This window comes from Sander lucioperca, chromosome 20 (genome assembly GCF_008315115.2).
Source record: "Sander lucioperca isolate FBNREF2018 chromosome 20, SLUC_FBN_1.2, whole genome shotgun sequence".
Taxonomy (NCBI): Eukaryota; Metazoa; Chordata; class Actinopteri; order Perciformes; family Percidae; genus Sander; species Sander lucioperca.
In genome coordinates, this window is record NC_050192.1 from 19142396 (window position 1) to 19169213 (window position 26818).

Consider the following 26818-nt stretch of genomic DNA (forward strand, 5'->3'; position numbering starts at 1 on the left):
TTTGAAAATGGCCATGCCAGTTTTTCCCCTCGCCAAAATCTCTAAATTTGGAGAGCTAGCATGACATGGGTGGTACCAATGGATTCCGTAAGTCGTCTAGTTTCATCTGAATCAATACCTTCACTCTAGCTTTAAAACGGAGCCTGGTAGAGTCTCTTAAAAACAGTAATGTCCGCCAAGAAAACCTGATGATTTTATGATTTGTCTGTTTCAATTTGCTTCCTCATGAAGTGCTCTATAAATAATAATAATTATCATTCAGAAAGACTTCCTGCAAATCCTCCATGTTGTCCACATACCCTGCTGTTGGGGAGTGGGTGGGATTCATTGAATCCACAAGCGTCTCAGCTGTCCAGTCGGACCCAATTTATGCAACTCTGAGACTGTTAAGGGACCCCTTTTTTTAAATGGCCATGCAAGTTTTTCCCTCGCCAAAGACTCTACATTTTGAGCATTATATAAGCTAGCATAACATGGGTAATGCCAATGGATTCCTTAAGTCGTCTAGTTTCATATGATACCAATACCTTCACTCTAGCTTTAAAACGGAGCCTGGTAGAGTCTCTTAAAGACGGTAATGTCTGCCAAGATTGCTGGCAGTCCCGCGGGTCTAAAAGGGTTAAACCTAGAGCTGGGCAATATATCGATATTATATCGATATCGTGATATGAGACTAGATATCTAGATTTTGGTTATCGTAATATGGTATTATGGCTTAAGTGTTGTCTTTTCCTGGTTTTAAAGGCTGCATTACAGTAAAGTGATGTCATTTTCTGAACTCACCAGACTGTTGTAACTGTTCTATTATTTGCCTTTACCCACTTAGACATTATATCAACATTACTGATGATTATTTATCAAAAATCTCATTGTTTAAATATTTTGTGAAAGCACCAATAGTCAACACTACAATATCGTTGCGGTATCGATATCGAGGTATTTGGTCAAAAATATCGTGGTATTTGATTTTCTCCATATCGCCCAGCCCTAGTTAAACCATAATGATTTTATGACTTGTCTGTTTCATTTTGCTTCCTTGTAAAGTGCTATAAATACTCATTATTATTATTATTATTATTCAGAAAGACTTCCTCTAAATCCTCTATGTTGTCCACCTACCCTGCTGCTGCGGAGTGGGTGGGATTCCCACGGGCTCGGGCAGCGAACAGGTGACCTGCACCTGGCCGTCGACAACGACCGCCACGGCATTGCTTGAGAAAGTGCCGAACACACACTGCAGCCGATCAGAACTCCTCAGGATGGGCAGGGAGGGAATCTTTATGTCAACCTGGAGAAGGGAGGGAGTGGGATTAAAGGTGGAGGAACATGTCATAGAGAGTGTCATTATTTTTCACCTCTGCTGGCTGCAGTCAGATAAAGAAGCTGTGTGTGAGTTACTGGAAGACAGAGAATTTTTTTCTGTGTATGAGCGACACAATAGGACTTTGATTACTTATTAAACTTTCTTATACACATACTGTTTCCAAAGGTCAGCAATAAGCGCCCATGTTAAAAGATCTTAAAGGATGAACTAACTTCTATTGTGTCCCTTTACACATGCTCAGATTCAGATTCAGCGGTGTTTCTGTCTCCCCCCCTATTCCCACAGGACTAGTATCACCAGAGGTCCTCACGTCTGTGATTCGTGCGGGCACATTCACACAAGATTAAGTCTGTGTTTTACTTGGACTTACTGACGTTATCCCACAGATAGAACGTCAAGGCTCTGTCAATACGCCGCCGAATCACCGAGATGCCGATTCAAACACGACTAATATTATCACGCAACCTTTGTGTTTGGTGAAATATGGTCCCCGTTGACCTCAACTGTTTTTAATTTCGCTTCTAAAGTTTTAATTTCAAACTTTTTGATCTCGGAGTAATGGAGAAAAGCTCCTCAATGAATTCACCGGAGACTTTCTCCTCTTTTTAAGAATGTAAAGCTGCAGGAAGCAAAGATTTTCTCTTTAAAGCCCAAATCCAACTGTCTTAGCAGATTAAAATCACAAACTACGCGCTGCTACACACACACACACACACACACACACACACACACACACACATACACACACACACACACACACACACACGATAGTCCCACACTCCCTGATTAAGATGCTGCAGATCGGTCGATCTGGGCCCAGAAGAGATTCTCTTAAAGATAACCTTAAAGAGTGGTCTGTTGCTGGACTCCTTCCCACCACAAACTAATGCCACTCTCAAAGGATTAACACGTAATGAAGTCCGAATTAAAAGACTTAGGACTGCCAAGGTACAGAGTTTTTGTATTTGTGAGTTTACAAGATTACAGCAGTGCTATCTGAAGCACATCGTGATGCATGACACTTTGCATCTGAAATGAGCAGAGCTGCAGAGTTGAGACTTGATTGGAGTCAGACTCAAGTCACAAACTGACGAATCCCTGAAGACTTGAGCTTTTCAACATTACCTTTAAAACATGTGCTTTGTACACACAGCTCTTTGATCTCCCGTCTGTGCATTATACATTATAAAGATGTCACACTTCCTTGATTGGAACGAAAGTTACCAAAGAACATACTGGTAATCAAGGCAGCAATTATTTTGCAGAGTTGGTGATAAAGGACAAGGGATATGTTTTACATTACACAAATTAGTCACTTTAAATTTAAATTTTAAGTGTAGTTTTAAAGTGTTTCTTAAAGTTTTAACCTGCCAAAATCCCTTGGTGTAAGTTTCAGAAAATTCCTAGTAAGTGTAATAGTTTGACAGAAAGAACTTTTTGTCAAACTATTATTTCGAAGATTCATGATGTCATATTTAAAGCTATACTGCGTAGTTTCTGTCGCCCCCATGAGGAATTCTAAGTAATGACAACAACACTGTTGGCGCGTCCACATGATACAAGCCTTCCGTGATCCCGCATCACCCCCCCTCCTCCTCCACACAGTTGCTAGTAGCCAAGGAGGACACGGAGGATTAAAAAAACATGATGAACTCTTCAGAAGAGGTCATTATCTCGGACGCCACAATCTTCTGAACATAGTCATACTGAGAAATCCAGAGAGAGTTGTGTGGAGCTGATAGTCTTAATTAGCTTTGTAGCAACTCATTTGGCAACGGCTTGAATGTAACAAACGTTTATTAATATAAAAAAGTTATGCACTAAAGCTTTAATTATCAATGAAAGTCAATGCTCAGCTATGTTAGAAAACACAGGTAGCATAGTTAGCTCTGCCATTTAAATGCTCAGAAGTCAGTAGATGTTTGACTTTAAATGTGCTTATAAAGACTCGTGACTTGACGATGTTTGACTTTATACTTTAAGAGGACATGAAACTTAGCATGGACTTTAATTTATCCCGAAGAACTGAAAACAATATCTAGGGGTGTAAATCACGTGTTATCACGATACGATATATTGATTCTTTGGACAACGAAACAATATTTACTGATATCACAAAGTCTGCCACGATACAATTTTGATACGATTTCGATGTGATTCCGATTCAGGGGCCCGCAAACTGAATTTAATGCTATTTTTCAAGACCTGATTGCTAATGTTAGCAAATGTCAGATAGATGTGTAACCAGTGACTGTGTGTAACTGACATTATTGAGTTAGTTTGCGGTCTTTCAGCATGACAGATTAGCATTTTTCACAGAGCAATTTCGGGCGATTTTTACCCCCGATGTTTGAAACTCGGTGGCATTTACATTAGTGGTGTTAATCACACATTTGATCACGATACGATATATATCAATTCTTTGGACAACGATACAATATTTACTGATATCACAAAGTCTGGCATGATACGATTTGGATTCGATTCAATTCAGGGCCCTGCGACCGATACCAGACGATACATAAAGCAACTTAAACATAATTTGACAATTTCATTACTGAGCTCTTCCAGACATTTAAATTAAAAAAACAAACTAATATTTAAAATAAAAAGAATAAATATAAAGTGGGAATATCAAAATAAAGGCGCATCTTGATGACGATATGTATCGATATTCTCACTTTGTATCGATAATATTGGATCGTTGAGGAAGGCATCGATACATCGATCCGTATCGTTACACCCCTAGAAATAACAAGACAAACATAAAACCACACGGAAAGTCTTCACAGTTGCACTTTTAAGGACTCACTTCTTCTATTTGCATAGTGTTTATTATAACCTGACCTGATTGTAATTAACGTGCACGCATAATGTTGTTTTGCTTCCATTTATCATGTCTGATGAGGACGACTGTGAGAACTAAAATGTTACAATCTACATAGAGAAGACTTGTTGACATCAAACCATAGGCGTAATTTAAAGGGGATATAATCAAAACTGGCCAGTGCAACACCCCCCCCCCCCCCCAAATATCTAATAATAATTTCCTTTACATAATTAAAAACATCAGACCATGAATTGATGCAGAAAAGGCACAAAATGTTACCACAATGTAGGAAATGAAATGTTTCATATGTTCAAAATTTCAACCCCCCCCAATGTTGAACCCAAAGTTACGCCCTTGCACAACTTCTAGCTAAACCATATCCTGAATAAGCATCATGGATCTGATTTTGTGCACATCTGTGAAGTCCTAAGGGCTGTAAAGTTATTCTAGGAGCAGAAAGGCACGATGGGAAGGGAAGGTCAGCCGACAGCCGGCTGTACATCTCGAAGGACGACGCGTCTTTCTGGCAAATCAGCTCTTTGATCAATCCCTCATTAAAGCAGCGAGTTCAGCCGTCAGGTTCAGACCGAGCGATGCAGCACACGCTCCTCTGCTGCTGTTCTGTAGAAAACGGCTGCCGCAGCATTCCAAGTTTCAATTTGTGGTGTTATAGAATCAGTTGGCCCGACATTACTTTCATGCTGTTGGCTAGGATCGTTTTTGTGACTCCTAGAATTTATAAAGATGAGTTTCATTCTTCTCTTAAAGCTGAATTCTTCAACAGTGGGTCCTCAGAGTTAAGCTTAAGGATTGACTGTGCCACATTTTGACATTAAAACATGATGTGTAAATATATGAATATGCCACAAACATTTATTTTAAAAGCTTAGTATTGTATGCACCATAAAAAGGTGTGTGAAGGCTTTAGGCCGCCTAGTCTATATCCTTGACGTTCCACTTCCGGGATTGCTCCGTTGTCGCCAGAAAATCCGCCGGATTTCACTCATTTAGGCCGGATGTCCGTTGCCTTGGGCTTCCTTTGTGTTGTAATTCTAAACTCTGGTGGATTTCTGAGGACTATGGTTAACTGCTCCTCAGATCTCTGCAGGGTAAATCCAGACAGCTAGCTAGACTATCTGTCCAATCTGAGTTTTCTCTCGCATGACTAAAACTACTTTTAAACGTACACGTTCCACCAAAACAAGTTCCTTCCAGAGACTATTTTGCAGCAGCACTGCTGCTTTTCTCCTGCACTTAGCACCGCCCAAGACGATTGTGATTGGTTTAAAGAAATGCCAATAAACCAGAGCACGTTTTCCTCCCATCCCCGAATGCTGTGTGGAGTAGCCAGACCCTCCTCCAGCGCGCTTTGGAGGAGGGTCTGGCAAAGCGAGACTATAGGCCACCCTACATGTTATTGCAGGTCCAGATTATTTTTGCAACAAAATGTTACACAATTTATGTAGTAGTGGGTCCCTGCTCCGTCTCTTTTTCAGCTAAGAGGTCCTTGGCCTAAAAAAACGCTGACGACCCCTGTCTTAATGGCATAGTTTGGATCTATTGAAGTGTGATTCTGTTTATGATGTATGTGTACGTTGTGTGCAATGTCTTTAAGCTACTTGGACCTTGAATTTCCCCTTGGGGATCAATAAAGTATCTACCTATCTATCTATCTACCTACCTACCTACCTACCTATCTATCTATCTACCTACCTACCTACCTACCTACCTATCTATCTATCTGGTATTTCTCCATAGTCAGTGTATTACCCATAGGTGTAGAGTTTGGGGCCAAAACCCCAAGCAAAAGTGTAAGAAACAGATGAAACGCTGTGTTTATCTGCTCTGACGTAAGCTGTCAATAACGACAAACAGTGTTGCTGTTGTGTAGCACTGTTGGTGCTGTTGCTCATACTGTATGTGATTCACCGAAACCAGGCGTCCTCAGCAGTTTCTGGGTGTGACAATATTTCCAGGGAACATTATTTGGAACTTTTAACAGTGGAAGCAGCCCGAGTTGTTTTCCAAAGGAACTGTCAGCACAAGCAACACAGATTCTATGCAGGTGACATTTGGCTCATATCCAAAAAAAACTGTAAATCATGTTACTGTGAGTCAGCGGCGCTGCTTGGAAGGCACTAGGATTGGGCAATGGTTAGGGTTAGGTGCCTTGAAGTCGACGGTCGCAGCGCTGCCTGGAAGGAGACGTTGGGGGCTTAAAACACCATCGAGCGGTTAAGAACCTGTTTGAGATGCTGCTCACAACACTCGTTTTCAGGAGCTCTGAGTGGTTTAAATGAAGGCGAGCTCAGCAGGAAGTGAACTTTCAACAATTTCAAACAAACAAACTGTACATGTTCTTTAGGGCTGCACAATATATCGTTTTTTTATCGTCATTGCGATATCAACTGGTGCAATAAACACATGGCGAAAGGCTGCGACATCTCCAGAAAGACACTCAGAGATTTTTCTGTGTTAGTTGAAAGAAAACATTTTTTCTAATTCTTTTCAGATATTCACTCGCACTCAACTAGGCAAAAAAATGATTTCCATTTGCCGATTAGTCGTACATCAAGACATACATTTATTTTATCAGATATAGAGGTCGATTACTGTGGAATTCATTGAATATGTCATGAAACATTACCTTCCCTGCCAGCCTTCAGGTCACAGTTAAAAGTCTTTTAATTTCATCTTAAAGTTTTAGTGCATAACTTTTTGATATTAATGAACGTCTGTTACATTCAAGCCATTGCCAAATGAGTTTCTACAAAGCTAATTAAGACTATCAGCGCCACACAACTCTCTCTGGATTTCTCAGTATGACTATGTTCAGAAGATTGTGGCGTCCGGTGACTTTCCCGCACAGAAACTCGAGTGAAGATAATGAGCTCTTCTGAAGAGTCCATCATGTTTTTTTAATCCTCCGTGTCCTCCTTGGCTACTAGCAACTACGTGGAGGAGGAGAATATCTTCTTTCTTCAGATATTCACTCGCACTCAACTAGGCAAAAAAAATTATTTCCATTTGCCGAGTAGTTGTACATCAAGACATACATTTGTTATCAGATATAGAGGTTGATTACTGTGGAATTCATTGAATAAGTCACAAGAAACATTACCTTCCCTGCCAGCCTTCAGGTCACTAAAAAAGTTTTTAATTTCATCTTAAAGCTTGAAGGCGATCACGGAAGGCTTGTATCATGTGGACGCGGCGACAGTTTTGTTGTCATTACTTAGAATTCCTCATGGGGGAGACAGAAACTACACACTATAGCTTTAAATCTTATGTTGGGATAGTTCTGTTGATTGTATGTCTGTCTCAAAGGATGTTTGCCTTGTCTTTTTTCTTGCCTTGTTTTTGTTGCTTTATCTATGTATAATTACCTGATATATCTTTATATTGTGTGTATGTTTACCTGTTTGTTTGTTTATTTATTAATTAGAGAAATGATCATGTTTTCAGTTGTATAGGAGGAGGCCGTTGAATAAGCCTTTCAGGCTTCTCTCCTCTCCTGAAATGTAGTTTTTTAAAATTCTATTATATGTATTTCACTTATTTGTGCAAATAAAATAAACTAAATTACCAGTAGAAACTGCACTTTAAAATGTAACTGTCATTCTTATTTTAGTGCTGCCTTTTTATATTCAACTCAATGTTCAGTTGGTTCAATAAAAGAATGTTGGAAACGATTTCATGTTGTTTGTTTTAAATTTGACAAGCAATTTCTTGTGTGTTAGCAGAATACTAAAATGCAGCAGAACGGAGTACACTTTAATATCTGCTTAGCGGCGGTAATATCGTTATCACGATATTCAATAACATCGTCGCATATGGCATCATTCTCCTCACATCGTGCAGCCCTACTGTTCATTCACACCCTCTCTCTCTCCCACCTGCTGGGTCTTCTTGCAGCTGATGTTCGGGGGGTCGAAGGCCTCGATCTGAACACACTTCTGACCGGGCGACCACAGCCAGGTGTTCTCCTCCCTCCACCTGCTGCACTCCTTCTTCCTGGTGCACCTGGGAGCAGAGCGGACAGCGGTCAACAAGGTGACGTATTTTAAAAAAGAGCGCTAGTCAAAAAGCTCAAACGCACACAAAAGGATGATGGAAAACATGATGGAAATCGGACAGCCTTCATATGTACGTCATATCACGATATGCAAAATTTCAGACGATATGTAGCCTCATATCGATGCTGATATATTGCCCAGCCCTACATACACCAAAATAACAAAATATACAAACTATAAACCAAATCATCATATATAAATATTAAAACGAAGAGATGTGAACAAACCTTGACAGCATCAGAAAATATGAATGACTTAGATTTATTTGTACGGTTAGTTTAAGACTCAGAGCAGGATTTAACCCTGTGTTTCAACTTTTTGATAGTTAACCAACCTTTTTTATCTTAACATTTGGATTACATATTGTACAAGTGAACACATTTTTTTCTCTCTGTTTCCGTTTGTTCTGTTTGTTTCGTGTATTAATGTGAGGAAGGTTACAGTCTCCTCATCGCTCCACACAGATCTGACGTCTTCAGTTCTTCAGTGGACGTTCACACTCTTCATGTACCTCGTTTATATACACTTAGTCGGTTTCCATTGCACTTTTTCTGCATTTTGTTCTTAAAGCGTAACTCTCACCAAAATGCAACCTAGGGTCTTTTTGTGAATGTACAGGAGTCAAACTTTCATTTAAAAGCATAATTAGGACGGAATCGCCACTTTTAAGATTTACCGTATTCTCGTTTTTCGGTCAGATGGCCTTTTGAATGGGAGTGCTAGGGGCACTTTTATGCTAGCCTCAAAATAGCTATTTTTAAACCACTAAGAAGGCTCGACACAACATGAGACTTTGCTCCAAGTATCACCAGGGGCTCTACACCTTAACAGAAGCATTGACAACGTTGTTTGTGTACACAGAGTTTACTAAAAAGAAAGGTTTTGAACAACTCACCGTAGCTCTTGTTTCTGGCCGCTACCACCTCGGCAGTCAAAACGAGTCGATATCCGAATGCGAATGAACTTCGAACTTCTTAAAAGTGGCGATTCCGTCCTAATTATGCTTTTAAATGAAAGTTTGACTCGGTACATTCACAAAAAGACCCTAGGTTGGATTTTGGCGAGAGTTACGCATTAAGGATGCACTGACTTTACCGCCTTTTTTAAGTGTGGTTGTAAAAGCTGCACATAACACGGTTTTATAAACACATGGCGAAAGGCTGCATTATGCTGTATCGCGGAAGACACTGAGATTTTTTCTGTTAGTTGAAAAAAAATATCAGCAGAAAACGCAATGTTCAAGTTGTTCAATAAAAAAGTTGGAAATCATTTCCTTTGTTTTAAATTTCAACAAGCAGTTTGTTTTTGTATTTTAGCAGAATACTTAAAGGTGCTGTAGGTAGGATTGTGAAGATCCAGGACTTTGAACAACAACAACTTCTCAGTCCCTCCCCCCTTTCCGCTAAAGCCCAAAACCGTCTCCTAAGCCCCTCCCACCACAAGGGAGAATGAATGCGTGTGCATGAGCAGTGATTGACACGCAGTTAGACACCCCCCCCTGGCCCTGATTGGTGTATCTGAACAGGGAGAGGTGGATTTTTGCAAATCTCACTACAGGCTGTAGGTGGTGCCAGAGGAGCTGGATTTATTTTTTATTATGTGCTTCATGTAGTTCTACTGGAACATAGGGTCAGTTTCAGCAAATATGACAGAAAGTTAGTTTTATAAGTCTTAACTACTGCACCTTTAAAGCAGCAAAAAGGTTTAAAATTTAATATCTATTTATTTATCGCAAGTTATATCGTAATCAGGATTTTCAACGTTATCGCTCGCATATTTTCGTCATAACGTGCAGCCCTAATTTATATACACCAAGTCGGTTCCCATTTCACTTTTTCTGCAATTTTCCCATTTTGTTCTTATCGATACACTGACTCTTCCACCCTTTTTGAAGTGTAAAAACATTCCACTGCAGTTTATTGATGCGCAAAATTGAAAATGTGCATCCCAACAAGTGACTCACTTTCCCTCCAGGACACACCAGCCACAGTACGGATCCTTCATGGAGATGCAGGAGTGGCAGTCTGTCTTCAGGTGGCAGGCCTGGACTGGAACCTTGGTGATCTGCATACATATGAAAGGCTTTTATTGTGAAGGAGCGGCTGTTTTGCACAACATGCAGGAACATAATGGGCAAAAAGTAACCCTTAGATAAGGATAAAACAAAAACCAAACTAAAAATCCATCGATTTAACACTGGTGTTTTTGTTTGAGCCCTGTTTTTAGCCTCTATTTATTCACATTTTTGGCAAATCAGCTGCATTAAAAGTATGCCGAATTAGCTATTAGCAACGTACATGGACGTACAGACAACTATCATTGGTTTACTTTGATACTGAGGAAACCTCAACAATGTGATGATTCTCAGGCAAGTTCTGAAGCGCCTTTTTCCCTATGATTTCTAAGCAGATTTATGGGTATTTATTCCCGATGCACATCAGAGATAATGATATCCCCGGGAAGTGTAAGTCATACCGCACAATATCAATATGTTTCATGTCTGTGTGTTAAGATTTGACAGAGTTATGACTTAGGGAAGGAGTGCGATTTTTGACTCAATTTACTCAAAGTGTGGCAGAACAGAGCTGAGGTCTCAAATGAACACCAGTAGAGAGGAGACTTGGGATTATTAAATGGGATTATTCCTGTTTTCTTTTTTCTTTATAAAAACAATGCCTGGAGGAAAAAAAATAGGGGACACATCTGGGACGTGTGTGTGTGTGTGTGTGTGTGTGTGTGTGTGTGTGTGAGAGATATGTGATACATTTTAATGGTTATGAGAGTTGTAGACGGCTCTAGAGGGTATTATTTCAAAATTGATCCCGTGAGATGAAACCTAACATATAACATATCTTCCTTATTATGTTCTTGTGAGGGGGAAGGTCTCGAAAAGGATCTTGTTTTAGTGGAGAACTTTCTTCCAGCGATCCAGCTGTGGTAATAATTCACCTCCCTGACAACACGAAGAGGCCGCTCTAATACATTTAAATGAGCAGATGGAACAAGCTCGAGGATCGTCACTTGACTTGATGAAAGTGAATTGCCCTCTTGAAGTGCATTCTAATTAATTCATTTCTGAATCAATAACATCAATTTCACTTTCGGTGGCGGTGCCAGAGAATGATGTCGACCGAAAGATGAAAGGACAGAGCAGAGAGAAGACGGATGAAGAGGAAACGCAGCGGGGAAACAGAGAGAATAAATCAATGACTGACTTCTGTGTGGTAATGTAGACGGATGTCTGTGTTTGTTGAACGAATGAATAAATGATCAAATAAGACGGAGAGAATAAATGAAAAGCTCATTAAGTGGCCGACCTGATAGATGAAATGGAAAAGCGGAAGTAAGCACGTATCCCTGACCTTCTTTATGTGTTATAGAGACAGAGAGCATTTAAGTCACGCCTCCGCCCTCCAGCGACATGTACTGTGTGAAGGTAACTCCTCGTCAGTTCCGTCTGCTAGCAAACAGAAAAATGCCTCAAAGCTGCTGTGTGGTTGGATGCACTACCAACAATGCAAAGAACCTAGAACTCAAGTTTTTATAAGCTGTCGACCCGAAAAACAGAGCTTTTATGAAGACAAAAGTGCAGTTACGGACTTAAGGAATCAGCAGGAATAGTGCGTTCTATTCTCCTCCGAACTCGGAAGCCGGAGCTGGGAATGACGTCACACCCGAGCTGCATGCGTTCTATTTCCATGTCGTATTTTTTCATTGTGGGTTTTAGCTCAAGACTTGTTAGCAATACCAGTTGATAATAGCAGATACAATAAAAAGGGGAGTTCATATATATCTAGTCTCGCTTTGCCAGACCCTCCTCCACCGTTGTTTACAGTCATTTTAACTGATGTCTCAAACATTTGTGTACTTTTCCCACCCGTTTGATTCATCATCATCTTAATTTAGTTTACAAAATGATCTGCTGATTATGAACACACATGTATTAAGGAGTAGCTGCAGCTCTGCATAATGAACTTGAATTTTTTTTCCCACTGCTGCTACCTATTATTCACACTGACAGATAGTCTAGCTAGCTGTCTGGATTTACCCTGCAGAGATCTGAGGAGCAGTTAACCAGAGTCCTCCACTGGAGTTTAGAACGCCAACACAAAGAAAGTGGAAGGTAACGGAAAACACATGCATCCGGCGAAATTTCCTGCAGCACCGGAGCAATCCCAGAAGTGGAACGAGAAGGATATATCATTATGCCAATCTCTAGGTATGGTGAAGGGTATGTGATGATGTGGGGACCAAGGGAACTTTATCAGGATGCATAGTATCCTGGATCCATGAAATAACTGGCCTTTAAAAATAAAAATCTGCCTGCCTCTATGGGAATTTAACATAGGGGTGTACTCACTTTTGTTGCCAGCGGTTTAGACATTAATGACTGTGTGTTGAGTTATTTTGAGGGGACAGCACATTTACACTGTTATACAAGCTGTACACTTAATACTTTACATTGTAGCAAAGTGTAATTTCTTCAGTGTTGTCCCATTAAAAGATATAATGAAATATTTACTAAAATGTGAGGGGTGTACTCACTTTTGTGAGATACTGTATATATATCTGACTGCTTGAATTTGTCGATGGAAAACCGTGTGTAGCAATATACAAAAATATTGAGGATGTGGTGCATCGTGATGCATCATGATATCCAATCGATTTAAATCGTTGACAGGAAAATCGTTATCGAATTGAATCGTGACACCAGTGGCGATTCACACCCCTAACGGCCAGGGTGGCGGGGTTTGAAAAAAAACGTCATATAAACGCATTGCCTGATTGGATGTCTACAGTATACTATGGGGAAAGTACCTGAACTTTCTGGAGGCCCCCTAAGAAGCTTTGTGCTGGGGAGAGGCATGTATGATGGGCTCATGGTGTTGTCATTTATACATATGTTTATTTGGTTTTGGGGGGAATGTGGTCATGTTGCAAGTTGGATGTTTTGTATGTTGTATGTTGTGTGAGTTGGACCTTTTTCTCGGTGGTGATGTACAGGTGTTCGAGCTTGGGATCGAACAGCAGGTTCTTGTTGACCTTGTCTCCCGTGACTTCGGCCGGCTCCCGCCCGTACACGTCCGGATGGGCCGACAGATGCACCTTCAGCACCTGCAGGAAACACAAAAACTGCATTCACACACTTTTTCAATTCATGCATCCTGGGTTTCCACCTCTGTGCTCAATAAATGCTGCGCTTTCTGTATGAAATAGGACCCGCCACACCAAAGGACAAAGAATATGACACGAAAGACATCCGGGCTCATTCACATTCAATTTCAGTTTTATTTACATGTATCTCTTTTAATGCTTATGCTTAATGTACGTATGCGTACTTTTTAGTATTTTTAAATGCAAATATTCAATAATGCAGCTTTAAACTAAATCTTTCAAATGTAAGTGTTTATTAAAGCTTTATTTGTGTTATTATGTAATTTGGTATTCATTTAAAAGGGGACGTTGAAAAGAAAGGTTTTGATAGATTTATATTAGTTTAGTTGCACTACTAAAATATGAACAAAAGTAAATATTCACACATTTATTATTGGACAACTAACTGTACGCCTGCCAGTAGACAAATTACATTTTTGTGCTGAATTATTATAATAATGTGCAATTACTGGGAACTGATTAACTGATTGGACGTGTACCATATAAGTGAATGTTTACTTCACAGGAAATTTACAGCATCAGAAAACATGAATATCTTTATCATTTAGATGATTTTAGATTATCTTCTCCAACATGTCAAATGATGTCTTCTAGTTCTCCTAAAAAGCACAACATCTGGGCGCAGGAAATGTAGATACCGTAACCATAAATATGTTTTTAACTGACTGACTATAACTGCAAAGGTGAATCCATGTACACGCCTCATGGATGGAAAAAAAGATGTGAAACACAAAAGAAAACTAGAACTGCAAGTAGTTATGAAGGGGTCCAAGCCTCCCCGGTGCGAGTCGTCCCGGACGACTAGCGGAGCACGTGAAAGCGGAGCACGCGAAAGCGGAGCCCACAGCGTGCCGATGGCGAGGCAAACAACAGGAAACATCGCGAGGTGTGAGCTGCAAGGTCTGTAGTAAATTGCAATTGCATATTTCCTATTTACATTCATTGAGTTAACCCTCCTGTTGTCCTCGGCTCAAATTTGACCCATTTTCAAAAATGTGGGTTTATTTCAACCAAATTGTTTTTAAAAAAAAAAAAACAACGTGGACGTTCATTGAATTTGGGTGTTGTATTCAATTTTATGGCATTTGAAAAAAAAATGAAAAAAGAACGTTGAAAGAAATTGGAAACATCGGAAAAAGTGACAAAAAAAACTTGGATGAAAGTAAAAAAAAAAAAACAAAACGCTGAAAAAAGTGCCGAAACAAAAGTTTAAATTTAAAATTTTGACCAAGTCAAATTGCTTGTTGGTCGAGGGGAAGACAACACGAGGGTTAAAGGCAAAATCGCGTCTACCTCGATTATTACGCCCCCTAAGGGCCGATCTTCATCAAATTTGGTACAGAGCCTCAGAAGATCATGCCAAACAAGATTTGTGTTGATAGCATTTCATTTGGCCGAGATATGCAAAAGTTTATGTTTTCGCATTGGCTTGCTAATAAACGAAAGCAAAGAAGGAAAAAGAAATCAAAAGCTGACTGAATGTTGACAGAAAAGGCCGTCTTTACCTCTCCGGTGGTGGTGCCCAGGAACGCCACAGCGTGCTCCATTTCCACAGCCACAGCCACGGCCGTTATGTGAAACTTACGATGGAATAAGGGCTCAGACGTTAAGGCCAACTCGGCCTTGCTGGCCAATGGGGAGGGCAGGAACTCGGCTCCACACTTGTATCTCAGGGCCATGTCCTTCTGACAGAACAGAAATCATTAGTAAAACATCCATATTAATACAGACTTTTTTTGCTCATGGTGAATTGTTGGAGTCTCTCTTTATCTCCGACACACAGACGGCTTTTCTTACCTGATTGTTGCTGCTGCACAGCTCTTCCGACTTGGAGGAGTAAGGCGAGTAGACGGCGCCCTTCCCGTTAATGATGCCGTCGTTGCTGTAACAGGCTCCTATTATCTCCACCAGCCTCTTATTAATGGAGTGAAGAGGGTACATGCCTACAAACAGGAGCAGAAACACTGTTTGTACCTGCTTCCTGTAGTTTCCTCTGTTAATAAATCACACATCTGAGTCCATGTTTTCTGGCAAAGCAAACAATAAAAAGTCAAAAATCACAAACCAAAATCAAAGCACTAGTTCTGCACAATCCTCATTTACAGTTTTATTTTGATAAAAGGTGGCGACCACCTGAAACGTAGGATTATTAGAGTTGTATAATAGTCATTCATCATGCAACGTTTAAAGGTCCCATATTGTCAAAATGAGATTTGTGTCTTTTTGTAAAATTATAAAGCATGTTGAGGTGCTGTATAAATACTGTGAAAGCATCAAAACTCTCAATCCCCAGAGAAATGCACACAGCCAGTATTCAGAAACTGTGCCTTTAAATGAGGCGTCAGGACTTCCTGTAATGTTGTGATGTCACAAATAAACTATGTGTAGGTAGAAAGTGTTGCTACCGTTACGTCATTCCCCGGCTGCAATGACGGTGCAGAGAGCGCGGATGCAGAAGAACCGAAAATGCTGACCAATCAGAGCAGACTGGGCTTTTTCTGGAGGGGAGCTTAAAGAGATGGGCGCTAAAATGGAGCGTTTCGAAAATTGTATGTATGAAAAATTAATAAAAACAGAGGGTGGATACAGGTATGTTTAGACAGACAGTATGAGAAAAATAATGTGTTTTCTCAAACATTAAATCATGTAAACATGTTCTATTAGAACCCCAAAATACAAGCATGAACCTGAAAATGAGCATAATATGGGACCTTTAAAGAGATTTACAAATGTATGACCACTGCCTTTCAAAGTTATAATCTTGGCGACACCTACTGTGCGAGTCTGTAATGTTAGCATGCTTTATAAATAAAACTGCCTTGCTCTGGAGCTTTCTGTCATATTACATCATCTTCTTCGCCAGATGGAGTTTGACCAGTCGTTCTATTTTTTCTGAGCACTTTAAGGACTTCTCATCCATGTTGGCTTTTAAGTCAAGAAGGCATTTTAAACCTTTGCTCTGTCCATTGATGAAGATCATGTTGATATGATCAAAAGCTCCAGAACAGCTACTGTACTGTAGGTAAAACTTGTGGTGAGCTTGTTTCCTCAGCTGCTGTTTCCAATGTCAAGATTTATACCCTGTTGTTTTGCCTTGTTGTACATCTTTCTGCTTTTGTATTGTCTTGTTTTGTGCCAAGTTGTGTGTTGTACTTTGTTTTGTTGTTTTCTGTCTCTGTGACGCTTTATGCTAACTTTTTCGTTTTGCTTGTGTTGTCTTTTTGTTTCTTTGACTTTTAAAAAGGCTTTTTTAACATCGAAGGCAGGGGACTACAGATGAAAAATAGCCTTTTGGCTAATTCTGGCTTTTTTAACCCATGGGAAATCATGTGTTTTATTAATTTGCGCTGTCCCCTTCCATAAATAAACTAAACTCAAACTCAAGATTGAACGTTAAACCTCAGATTTCTAAAATATTCTTCGTATAAGAGCCACGTATTTGAGTGTTTTAAAAATGGCCGTATAGTGGTGCTGGTAGGTCTAAATCTCCACCAAAAACGTATCACTTTCTCCTTGTCCCAAGGCCAAACTTTCTGCTAAATTCCATTGAACTGTTTTGACACGTTTTGGAGGGTCTGCCAACTAACTATCAGCCAACATAAAACATCATGTGCCCGCAAACTACACTTACACAAGGCTGAAGTAGATGGGTCTTCATCAGAAGTGAAGGCGACAAACAGCACCTTGTCAGAGGCTGAAACTGGTCCATGCTCGCCTGATCGGGTCATATTCTGAGCCAAAACTTCCCCTGGTGTTGCTACATAGGCAGCCTGGGAGACGAGGAAGAGATGAAGAAAGCAGAATGTTAGATATTCACACTTAATACGTGCATTTAGCTGATATAACAGAGCAACAGTAAAGGGCCCCATAAATCAAAGCTATTTCTGGTTCAAGAGCTGTTTAAATCCAATTTATAAAGTTTTTCATGGGTCAGGGCCGAGGCATTCTCAAAAATGTTCCAATTCAAAACAAACTCATCCAAACGTAAAAATGTCCAAATGTGTTCCTGAGTCACTGCTGCCCTTTTAATAAAAATACTGACAGCCTATTGCACGTGTCAAAATCAAGGCCCGCTGGCCAAATCCAGACCCTTGCAGATTTTGATCCGGCCCGCATATTAATTTAGGTTGACAAGACATTTTGGCCAGCCTAGTTGTGCACCAGACCAAAATGACGGAAAACAGTTTTTCATTGTGTCCTTATGTGACAGATTTGCTGACTTTGAGACTCAGAAATTCCCACAGAAGCAGAGAGTTTTCATATTCAGGATGTGAAACAGGTTGTTGTGATCCGGCTGTGTGGTAGCCTGCTTTTAAAAATATAATCTTTGTTTTGCTTGATTTGCTTAATTCTATCATGGCTAAGGAACTTTTTGGCTGACTTTTGTAGAGCTTTAAGTCAACAAAAATGCGGCAAAAGTCGAAAAAAGCACAAAAAACGCCTAAAAAGCCACAATGTTGAAAAATGGCTACAAAAATGACAAAAATGCAACAAATGTAAAAAAAAATACAGCATAGTATCGCGATATTTTCCGTGGCAATACTGTATTGATACACAGATGCCAAGTATCGATCTATTATTATATATGTGTTTGTCTGCTTGACAATCTCATTTTGCAGCAACAAAATTGAAGTGAGATGAACAAACAGAGAAATGTATCTTTTAGATAAAACAGATGTTGACAAAGTTTCCGTTTTGGGGACATCATTTGAAATTGGGAAAAATTTGGAAGTTGGAAAAAAGGTAATAAATTGCAATATATCGCAGAATATTGCAATATGTTTAAAATCGCAATAATATCGTATTGTGACACAAGTATCGTGATGATATCGTATCGTGGGGCCTCTGGTCAAAGATATTTGACTTGCTCGATGAAATAAAAGCATGTCAACAAACTACACGTCTGGTTCTTGATGTGATTCTCATTTTCCAGTTTGGCTTAGTGAAATTGAGTTGGACACCGCTGGCCTATCGGGTTAGCCTGACGTCGTCAGACTCAGATTCTAGTCAGAGTGTGTATTCTAGTCACGGAGTATGTGACGTATGTTGAGCGACACATAGTTGTCAACTGAACTCAACTGCACGCACGCTGGAAGAAGTAGAAGAAGAAGATGAGTGTAAACGATCTTTGCCGGTGTTGTAAAAAGAATTTAAGGATACACGGAGTACCAACACGATCATCATTTTCGAGAGAAATAGTAAAGGTGAACGCATATACGAACAAGTTCTCTGTTTAGGATTAGAACTCGACAATACAGCAAACAAATATTATCGCCTTTGTCGGTCCTGCCAGAACTTAATATCACGTTATTAGGTTGGAATGCGACATGCCCGTGTTTAAAAAATGGACAGACGACGAAGGTGATCACCTGTCCATCATCGTATAAAGCCTGCCCAGACAATTTGATTGGTCCAAACAGCTCTGGTTCGAGCATAGTTGCTCCACAACGGATCGAGTCCAGACCGAACTTCCCGATCTCAAATGTTGTGGGCGGGGCTAAGTGCGGCTGGCATCCAGGCTACTATCGGGTGGCTGGCAGAGGGCATAACCATTACCTGCACTTTGTTGTACTTGTTGTTGACGCTGCAGTTGAGCTGCAGCTCGGTGTAGGAGTAGTAACCCTGGTCGTCCTCGCACATCCTGGAGATGAAGGTGAAGTTCTTGGTGTCCTGGACGCCCAGCGTGCGCGAGAACAGGAAGTACACGAAGCCGCCGTCCTTGAAGGCGAAGCGGAAGTCGTGGAGGTAGCGCAGGACAAAGGGGTTGGCCTGCACTGCCGAGGCCTCGATGATGCTGTCGAACACCACCCAATCGCCGTAGTCCTGGAGGATGCGGGTGGAGATCAGCTTGGTGCTGTCGTGGCTGCCGTACCCCTTACCGACCTGGGACAAAAGAGACGATAAACGCACGTAAAGATGGCAGCGGACAGAGTCTGTGTTCCTGTAACAACTCTGCTGTGTGAAGTGAATTCCTAGAATTTCTAATATCTCTAATGCCCAAGTGCTCCCTAAACTAGAGATGCCCCGATACCATTTTTTGCTTCCCGATACCAATTCTATACCTGAACTTGTGTATCGGCCGATACAGATTCCGATTCCGATACCAGCGTGTCATATATTTTATTATGTTTTAACAGCTGTATACTACTATCCCTGTATGGATGATATGATGTATAACAGCTGTATACTACTATCTCTGTATGATGATATGATGTATAACAGCTGTATACTACTATCTCTGTATGATGATATGATGTATAACAGCTGTATACTACTATCTCTGTATGATGATATGATGTATAACAGCTGTATACTACTATCTCTGTATGGATGATATGATGTATAACAGCTGTATACTACTATCTCTGTATGGATGATATGATGTATAACAGCTGTATACTACTATCTCTGTATGATGATATGATGTATAACAGCTGTATACTACTATCTCTGTATGATGATATGATGTATAACAGCTGTATACTACTATCTCTGTATGATGATATGATGTATAACAGCTGTATACTACTATCTCTGTATGGATGATATGATGTATAACAGCTGTATACTACTATCTCTGTATGGATGATATGATGTATAACAGCTGTATACTACTATCTCTGTATGATGATATGATGTATAACAGCTGTATACTACTATCTCTGTATGATGATATGATGTATAACAGCTGTATACTACTATCTCTGTATGGATAGGATTTCTATCATTGTTGTCGGCTTGGCTTGGGTTAAACCATTTGTGAAACGTAAACACAAACACTGACAGCCGTAGAATGTTATTTTACTATCAAGTAGCAGGCCACACACACACACACACACACACACACACACACACACACACACACACACACACACACACACATTTCAACATACAACTAACAAGAGTGCTCATTTCTCATATGGCAGCCAATTTAATTCCTCCGTTCTCTACAAATTGCAATTTAATTGTGTTTGTCTCACAATATCACAGATGGACGTAATCATTTAGATTCATTTGTTTTACCTACCTCAGTGCTGTTGGGAATAATATACATAATATATGTGTGTGTGTGTGTGTGTGTGTGTGTGTTTAACTCCTCACCAGTTACTTTATTGTAGAGTATTCATTATATTCACATATGCAAAATATGAGGAAAATAAGCTATAGGCGGTAATGTTAAATATCGTGATAGCGATGTTATTTGCGACAAATGAAGAGATATTAAAGTGTTCTCAGTTCTGCTGCTGTCAGTATTCTGCTAAAACACAACACACTGCTTGTTGGATTTAAAACAAATGAAAGGAAATCATTTCCAACATTCTTTTATTGAACTAATTGAAGTCCTATTCGCATTCGGGATTAGTATCATCTGGACACCTGTGTGTGTGTGTGTGTGTGTGTGTGTGTGTGTGTGTGTGTGTGTGTGTGTGTGTGTGTGTGTGTGTGTGTTAGAGCTGGGTGATAGAGAAAATCAAATATCACGATATGTTTTGACCAAATACATCGATGTCGATATTGTGGCGATATTGAAGGGTTGGCTATTGGTGCTTTCACAATATATTTACACAATGAGAGTTTTGATAAATAATCACCAATAATGTGGATACCATGGCAAATTATAAAACCATTAGTAAGTCCGGTAAGTCCAGAAAATTACATCACTTCACTACATCACTGTAATGCAGCCTTTAAAACCAGGAAAAGACCAAAATGTAAGACGATATCTAGCCACATATATCGATGTCGATATAATATTGATATATTGCCCAGCCCTAGTGTGTGTGTGTTTGACTCCTCACCAGGAAGACCGTGAAGTTGTCTCTGTCCTTGGTGAAGTATGACATCACCCCCACCACGGAGACGCTCTCCTCGACGCTCGCCACGTACGACTTCTCCCCCTTGGTGTCGCTGAAGTACAGCAGCTGCTCCACGCTGCTCAGGTTCCGCAGCGAGCAGATGCCGCGGAACACGCTGCCGCACACCACCAGCACGTCCTTGGCCTCCTGCACCAGCAGCAGCTTGTTGTGGTTGTCCGTGTCCACGGCCTCCTCGCAGGCGTCGGTGACGGGCGGTGTGCACTGGCGGTTGTCCCGCTTGGGGCCCGTCTCGCTGCGCGACTCCAGCTTCAGGTCGGCGCTCAGCTGGTAGAGCGCGTTGACGGCGCCGACGTACAGCCGGCCCGAGCGCGGGTCGCTCACCACGTTGTTGATCAGCGTGTCAGACGGGAACGCCACCTCATCCACTCCCGTGGTCAACGCGCAAAGGGTTGCCAGGACGACCATGGCACACTGCCACGCCCACCACCGCTCCATCACGTCTGGAGGAAAAACAGAGGAGAGAAAGAAAAGTTAATGAAATTAAATGCCAAATATTTAGATAATCGGTTTGAGACATTTTTTTATGAAAAATAAGTAAAAGTTCTCTGATGTCAGCTTGTTAAATGTGAATATTGTTCTAGTTTCTTCTCTCCTCTGTGACAATAAACGGAATATCTTTGAGTTGTGAACAAAACAAGACATTTGAGGACGTCGTCTTGGGCTTTGAGAGACACTGATCCTCATTTTTCATAATTTTTGCACATTTTAGAGACCAAACAACTAATCTATTCAACCAGAAAATAATCGACAGGACTGCAGTATTCCTAAACAGAGGAGAGAAAGAAAAGGTTTTTTTTTTTATCTTTGTTGTTGTTTTATTTAACACAATGAGGCCTAAACAATACGGCAATTAATCAAGAATTGTCAGCTGAAGCCCTAAACTGTTTTGTGGACACGGTTTCTGACAATAAACCCGCTGAACTCGAATGCGGAGAGACAAAGACGTTAGACAGTCGCTGCTCGTCCTCTAAAACAAAGCACAATCCTGACATTGTACTGCGGGGCTCAGCCAGCACCAAACAGCAGCACAAACTCAAGGGGAGAAACCACTGAACGCTGAGAGCAAAGATAATGAGGAGCTTCTCATTAGACCCAGAACATCCTTTACTGGAGGAAAATCGAGAGAGGAAGAGGAGGAGGAGGAGGAAGAGGGGAAGGTAACGGACTAAAAAGTGAAGAGAGTTGCTGAGCCAGATTAGATTAGCAAAGACAAAAGGTGTGTGTGTGTGTGTGTGTAAAGAGAGAGAGAGAGAGAGAGAGAGAGAGAGAGAGAGAGAGAGAGAGACTGAGTGTAGCAATTAGTTTTCTGACATACTGAGTTTCTCCTCCCATTAGTCTGGATGGGTGTTTAATTACAGCCGTGGCCTGTGGCTGTAAAACAAGACTAGTGTTCAGTAACGCCGGCGCACAAACATTCACATTAGTGATGCAACCATCGGGTCATTTTGGGGGCGATTCTCGTAAACTTTAGCTCACGATTCCCCCCACTAAATTTCACCGAGTGCATCATGAAAATGTTTTAATTACAGCAGCATCGTCTCTCTGCCTCCTGCTCGATAAATCCAACGGCTTGAAGTCACGTGGCGTTCATTCGTTTACGTGATGGGGCACTTTTACTGGCCAATCATCTAGCAGTGGCTATCAGATCGTTTTGATTGGTGGTCCAATCGACTGCCGCCTCCCCCCCCCCCCGCTGTGCTTTTAACTCCCTCCAAATTAAATTCACTTCAGTTGGCTTCATTGTAAAAGGGATTTATTTATTAGTGTGAAAAGACTTATCTTTGTACCCACCTGCTCGCCCAAATTACCTTTCCACAGATATCAAGAGTCAGTGGGGCTTATTGGCCGCACTGCAGAGTTTTAAGAAGTATTACACTGGAGGATTACACAAATACAGACCTTTGAATGCACTCAGTGTTTCCCACTGGTTTATATACTTGTATACTTACTTTTACTACCCGTTTACATCCTTGTACAGTATATCATTTCATTACTTCTCATGCCGCATATACATTACGATATTTCTGTTTACCAGTCAGGCTGTCCTCGTTCACTGTTCCTATATATACCTACGAAGATAAATGCACTGTGATTTGTATGTAAAGAAGCAAAGGAGCAAAGAAGCAACAGAATAGAATAAAAGAGTACAATTATACAACTTTATTGTCCAGCCAAGGCTGGAAAATCCTCTTTGGTTTCACCAAACAGATAATCAAGATATCAGGTCAGCTGAGTCAGCCATCTCCTTTAGGTCCCTTCTTAAAACATACTTTTAATCGAAGAGCCTTTCCTGACTTTATTTGAGCTTGAACCTCTTTTGAACTGTCCTTAATTCTTTCAAAACTGTTTTTTTATACACCAAATAGTTTCTATTCGTTGTTTTAAAAAACCTGATGCTTTTATGGCCTGTTTTGTTGTTTTGTGAAGCACTTTGTAACATGGAGTTTGAATAAAGATGATTAATATCCTATTACTTCAATGCAAACATACACACAACATACACACAGTGTACAAAATGATGTATATGCAGATTAGTGCAGTTCATTCATTAGTTTGATTGCACTACAAATAAAAGATCTCTTATAGATATTCTTGTTTGCCAGAGGTACTCGCAAATTGGAGGAAATCGGCTGCGGTAGTAGCCTGGGAAAACCCTGACGAACTTCCGGCAAATTTGAGATTTGCTCTGCAAGTCAGTCTGGCCAAGAGCCCATTCAAGCCCATTTCCAATTTTTCCAAATCGAGGCACCAATCACAACCGTTGAGGCGGGCTTTACACGATGACGACAGTGCAGCGACGGCGAACAGCTTTTTGTTTACATTCAACATGACGGCTACCGAAGCGCAGCAACCCGTTGATGCCGCTGTCGCTGCTACGTCACCCGGATCGTTGGTCTGATTGGTTGAAGGACTATCCTAATGCGCCCAGAGGCATTTGAGCGGCGTCTGTTGGTGACGCCCCTTTGGAAATGAACTGTGAATGAAGCTTGCCCAGACCCACTCTCAGTTACAACTGAGAAGGGTCTGGTGTCAACCAGGCTACTGCGGTAGACTAAGAGCGCCACAATCCGCGTAGGGAGGACGTCAGGGTCCCAAAACACTCCCTGCCATCCAATACCCACACTACCATACTATTTAGTATGCAGAAAGAGATTTAGTATAGTACAGTATGTCAAATGCAGCGTGCCAAAAAATAACAGAATGTCCTACTTCCTCCGGTCGGATTTTGCAGTATCCAGCATGCTTTTCAGGCTATTCTGATCCACAATTCCTTGCGCAGCATATATGAGCAAGAGGGTCAAAGTTCAAGGCGCAATATTATGAAGAAGTAGTATGTCCCAACTGTATGCATACTGCATGCAACAGTATGTACTTTTTAAAGGCAGCTGCAGTACGGACTGAAAGTATAGAGAAAGAGTAGATGTGGATCTCAGCCACAGGACTTTCAGCCGGGCAGACATGTCCCGGAAGTAGGCGACTTCATTCATTCATAACCAAAACCAAAAACTTTCTTCTAATCTTAACCAAGTCGTTTTGGTGCCTAAACCGTTTCACAGCGTTAAAAAGAACCATCATATTAAATTTAACCGGTGACATTTGTGTACCGGTCGCAGTTTTACAGCGTTACATATATGTCATATTTCGTAAAATATCATACCAACACATTAATGAGAATACAGTGACTAAGTACATCTACTCAAGTACTGTACTAGGATACAAATTTAAGGTACTTTACTTCAGTCCTTCCATTTTACAAAACATTATAGTTGTACTCCACATCTCATAGGGAAATATTGTACTCTTTAAAACGGAAATACTCAAGTAAATTACAAGCATTTAGATCTGTAAGAAACGTATAATGTTGGGTAGATAGATGGATGGATGGATTGATGGGGGAGTGGATGGATGGATGGATGGGTGGGTGGGGTGGATGGATGGATGAATGGATGGGTGGATGGATGCTTTATTGATCCCAGGAAAATGTAGGCATCAAGTAGCTTAAACAAATGATATGGTGAACTTTAAATCAGTACTTCTGCAATAAGCATTTAAAATGTTGTTAAAAGTGTCTATAATGTCAGGTGATGCCAGTCAACATGGCTGCGTTTCATTTGCCATTCAAGTGGTGAGAAAAATAAAAAATAAACTTCTCTCCTTGCTTATCTCTTTGTCCCTGTCGTTTGGCCTCCTCTCTCATTACATTTCATTTCGGTCCTCCTCCCACGCCACAGAATACAAAGACGGCAGGTACATTCACCTTCTCTTTCAGAAGGCCTGTTATGGATGTGTGCATCTGCCACATCAAAGGAAAACCATCTTTGGTTTCCACACGAGGATCTAGCTCTCTCTGCTTGCTTTTCTCTCGTTCTTTCATCCTCCTGCTTTTGGCCCCAAAAGCCTGACTGGTGTCAGCCCAGGAATAAACTGGGTTTCAAAGGTGTGTGTGTGTGTGTGTGTTTGTTATTCTTCTTCCGTCCCTGTGAACAACAGTTTGACTTCAAGATCTTCAGGTATGTAAGGTGAGGAGGACATTTTGGACAGGACTTACACTGCAGCTAGTATACAGTATTACTGTGAATCCATATAATACAGTAAGAAACTGTATGTCTATTTACAGTAAAATACCTTTACATTTTAAAAACAGTACGCGTACTGTAAACAGTAGTTTACTGGCAAAACTGCTGCCAGTCTATTACTGTAAATTTACGGTGAAAAGTTTTACAGTGCAGCCTCTCAAAATACAACACACACAGACGTGTGTAACCCTGTTTCCGTGCGTAACGTAGAATTTTTCCTGCATGCTTGTACGACGTGTATCATTAGACAGCCAATCACAAGCATTGATTGATCTTGGCACAGGCATAATGCATGCTTATTGAGATTTAGGTACTGAAATTAGGTATTGAATGACAAGGCATTTTTCGTTACTCGATATTAGGAGGCAATTCGGTCGGTGCTTAAAAAGTGTCAAAGTTGGGTGGATGGGTGGGTGGATGGATGGGTGGGTGGATGGATGGATGGGTGGATGGATGGGTGGGTGGATGGGTGGGTGGATGGATGGATGGGTGGGTGGATGGATGGATGAGTGGATGGGTGGATGGATGGGTGGATGGGTGGGTGGATGGGTGGGTGGATGGATGGGTGGATGAGTGGATGGGTGGGTGGATGGATGGATGAGTGGATGGGTGGATGGATGGGTGGATGGATGGATGGGTGGGTGGATGGGTGGGTGGATGGATGGATGGGTGGATGGGTGGGTGGATGGGTGGGTGGATGGATGGGTGGATGGGTGGATGGGTGGGTGGATGGATGGATGGGTGGGTGGATGGATGGGTGGGTGGATGGATGGATGAGTGGATGGGTGGGTGGATGGATGCTTTATTGATCCCAGGAAAATGTAGGCATCAAGTAGCTTAAACAAATGATATGGTGAACTTTAAATCAGTACTTCTGCAATAAGCATTTAAAATGTTGTTAAAAGTGTCTATAATGTCAGGTGATGCCGCTCAACATTTCATTTTCCATTAAAGTGGTG

The 26818-nt window shown here is 41.0% G+C and overlaps 1 protein-coding gene across 3 annotated transcripts in view; it reads right to left on the reverse strand.

Moving 5' to 3' along the window:
• The window catches only part of LOC116047920 (plexin-B2-like), a 244747-nt gene that overhangs the window by 54703 nt on the left and 163226 nt on the right, over window positions 1-26818 (reverse strand). For 2 of the 3 annotated variants that reach the window (XM_031296960.2, XM_031296959.2), the window contains exons 4-12: window positions 21205-21722; window positions 18962-19288; window positions 17037-17175; window positions 15203-15348; window positions 14911-15090; window positions 13211-13345; window positions 10194-10294; window positions 8051-8177; window positions 1120-1288 (exon numbers count right to left, since the gene is read on the reverse strand). In XM_031296960.2, coding sequence (XP_031152820.1) covers window positions 1120-1288; window positions 8051-8177; window positions 10194-10294; window positions 13211-13345; window positions 14911-15090; window positions 15203-15348; window positions 17037-17175; window positions 18962-19288; window positions 21205-21717 — 1837 coding nt within the window. In that variant the 5' untranslated portion in view covers window positions 21718-21722. The remainder of the gene's footprint in view (window positions 1-1119; window positions 1289-8050; window positions 8178-10193; window positions 10295-13210; window positions 13346-14910; window positions 15091-15202; window positions 15349-17036; window positions 17176-18961; window positions 19289-21204; window positions 21723-26818) is intronic. The other variant, XM_031296961.2, reaches the window with a different exon arrangement.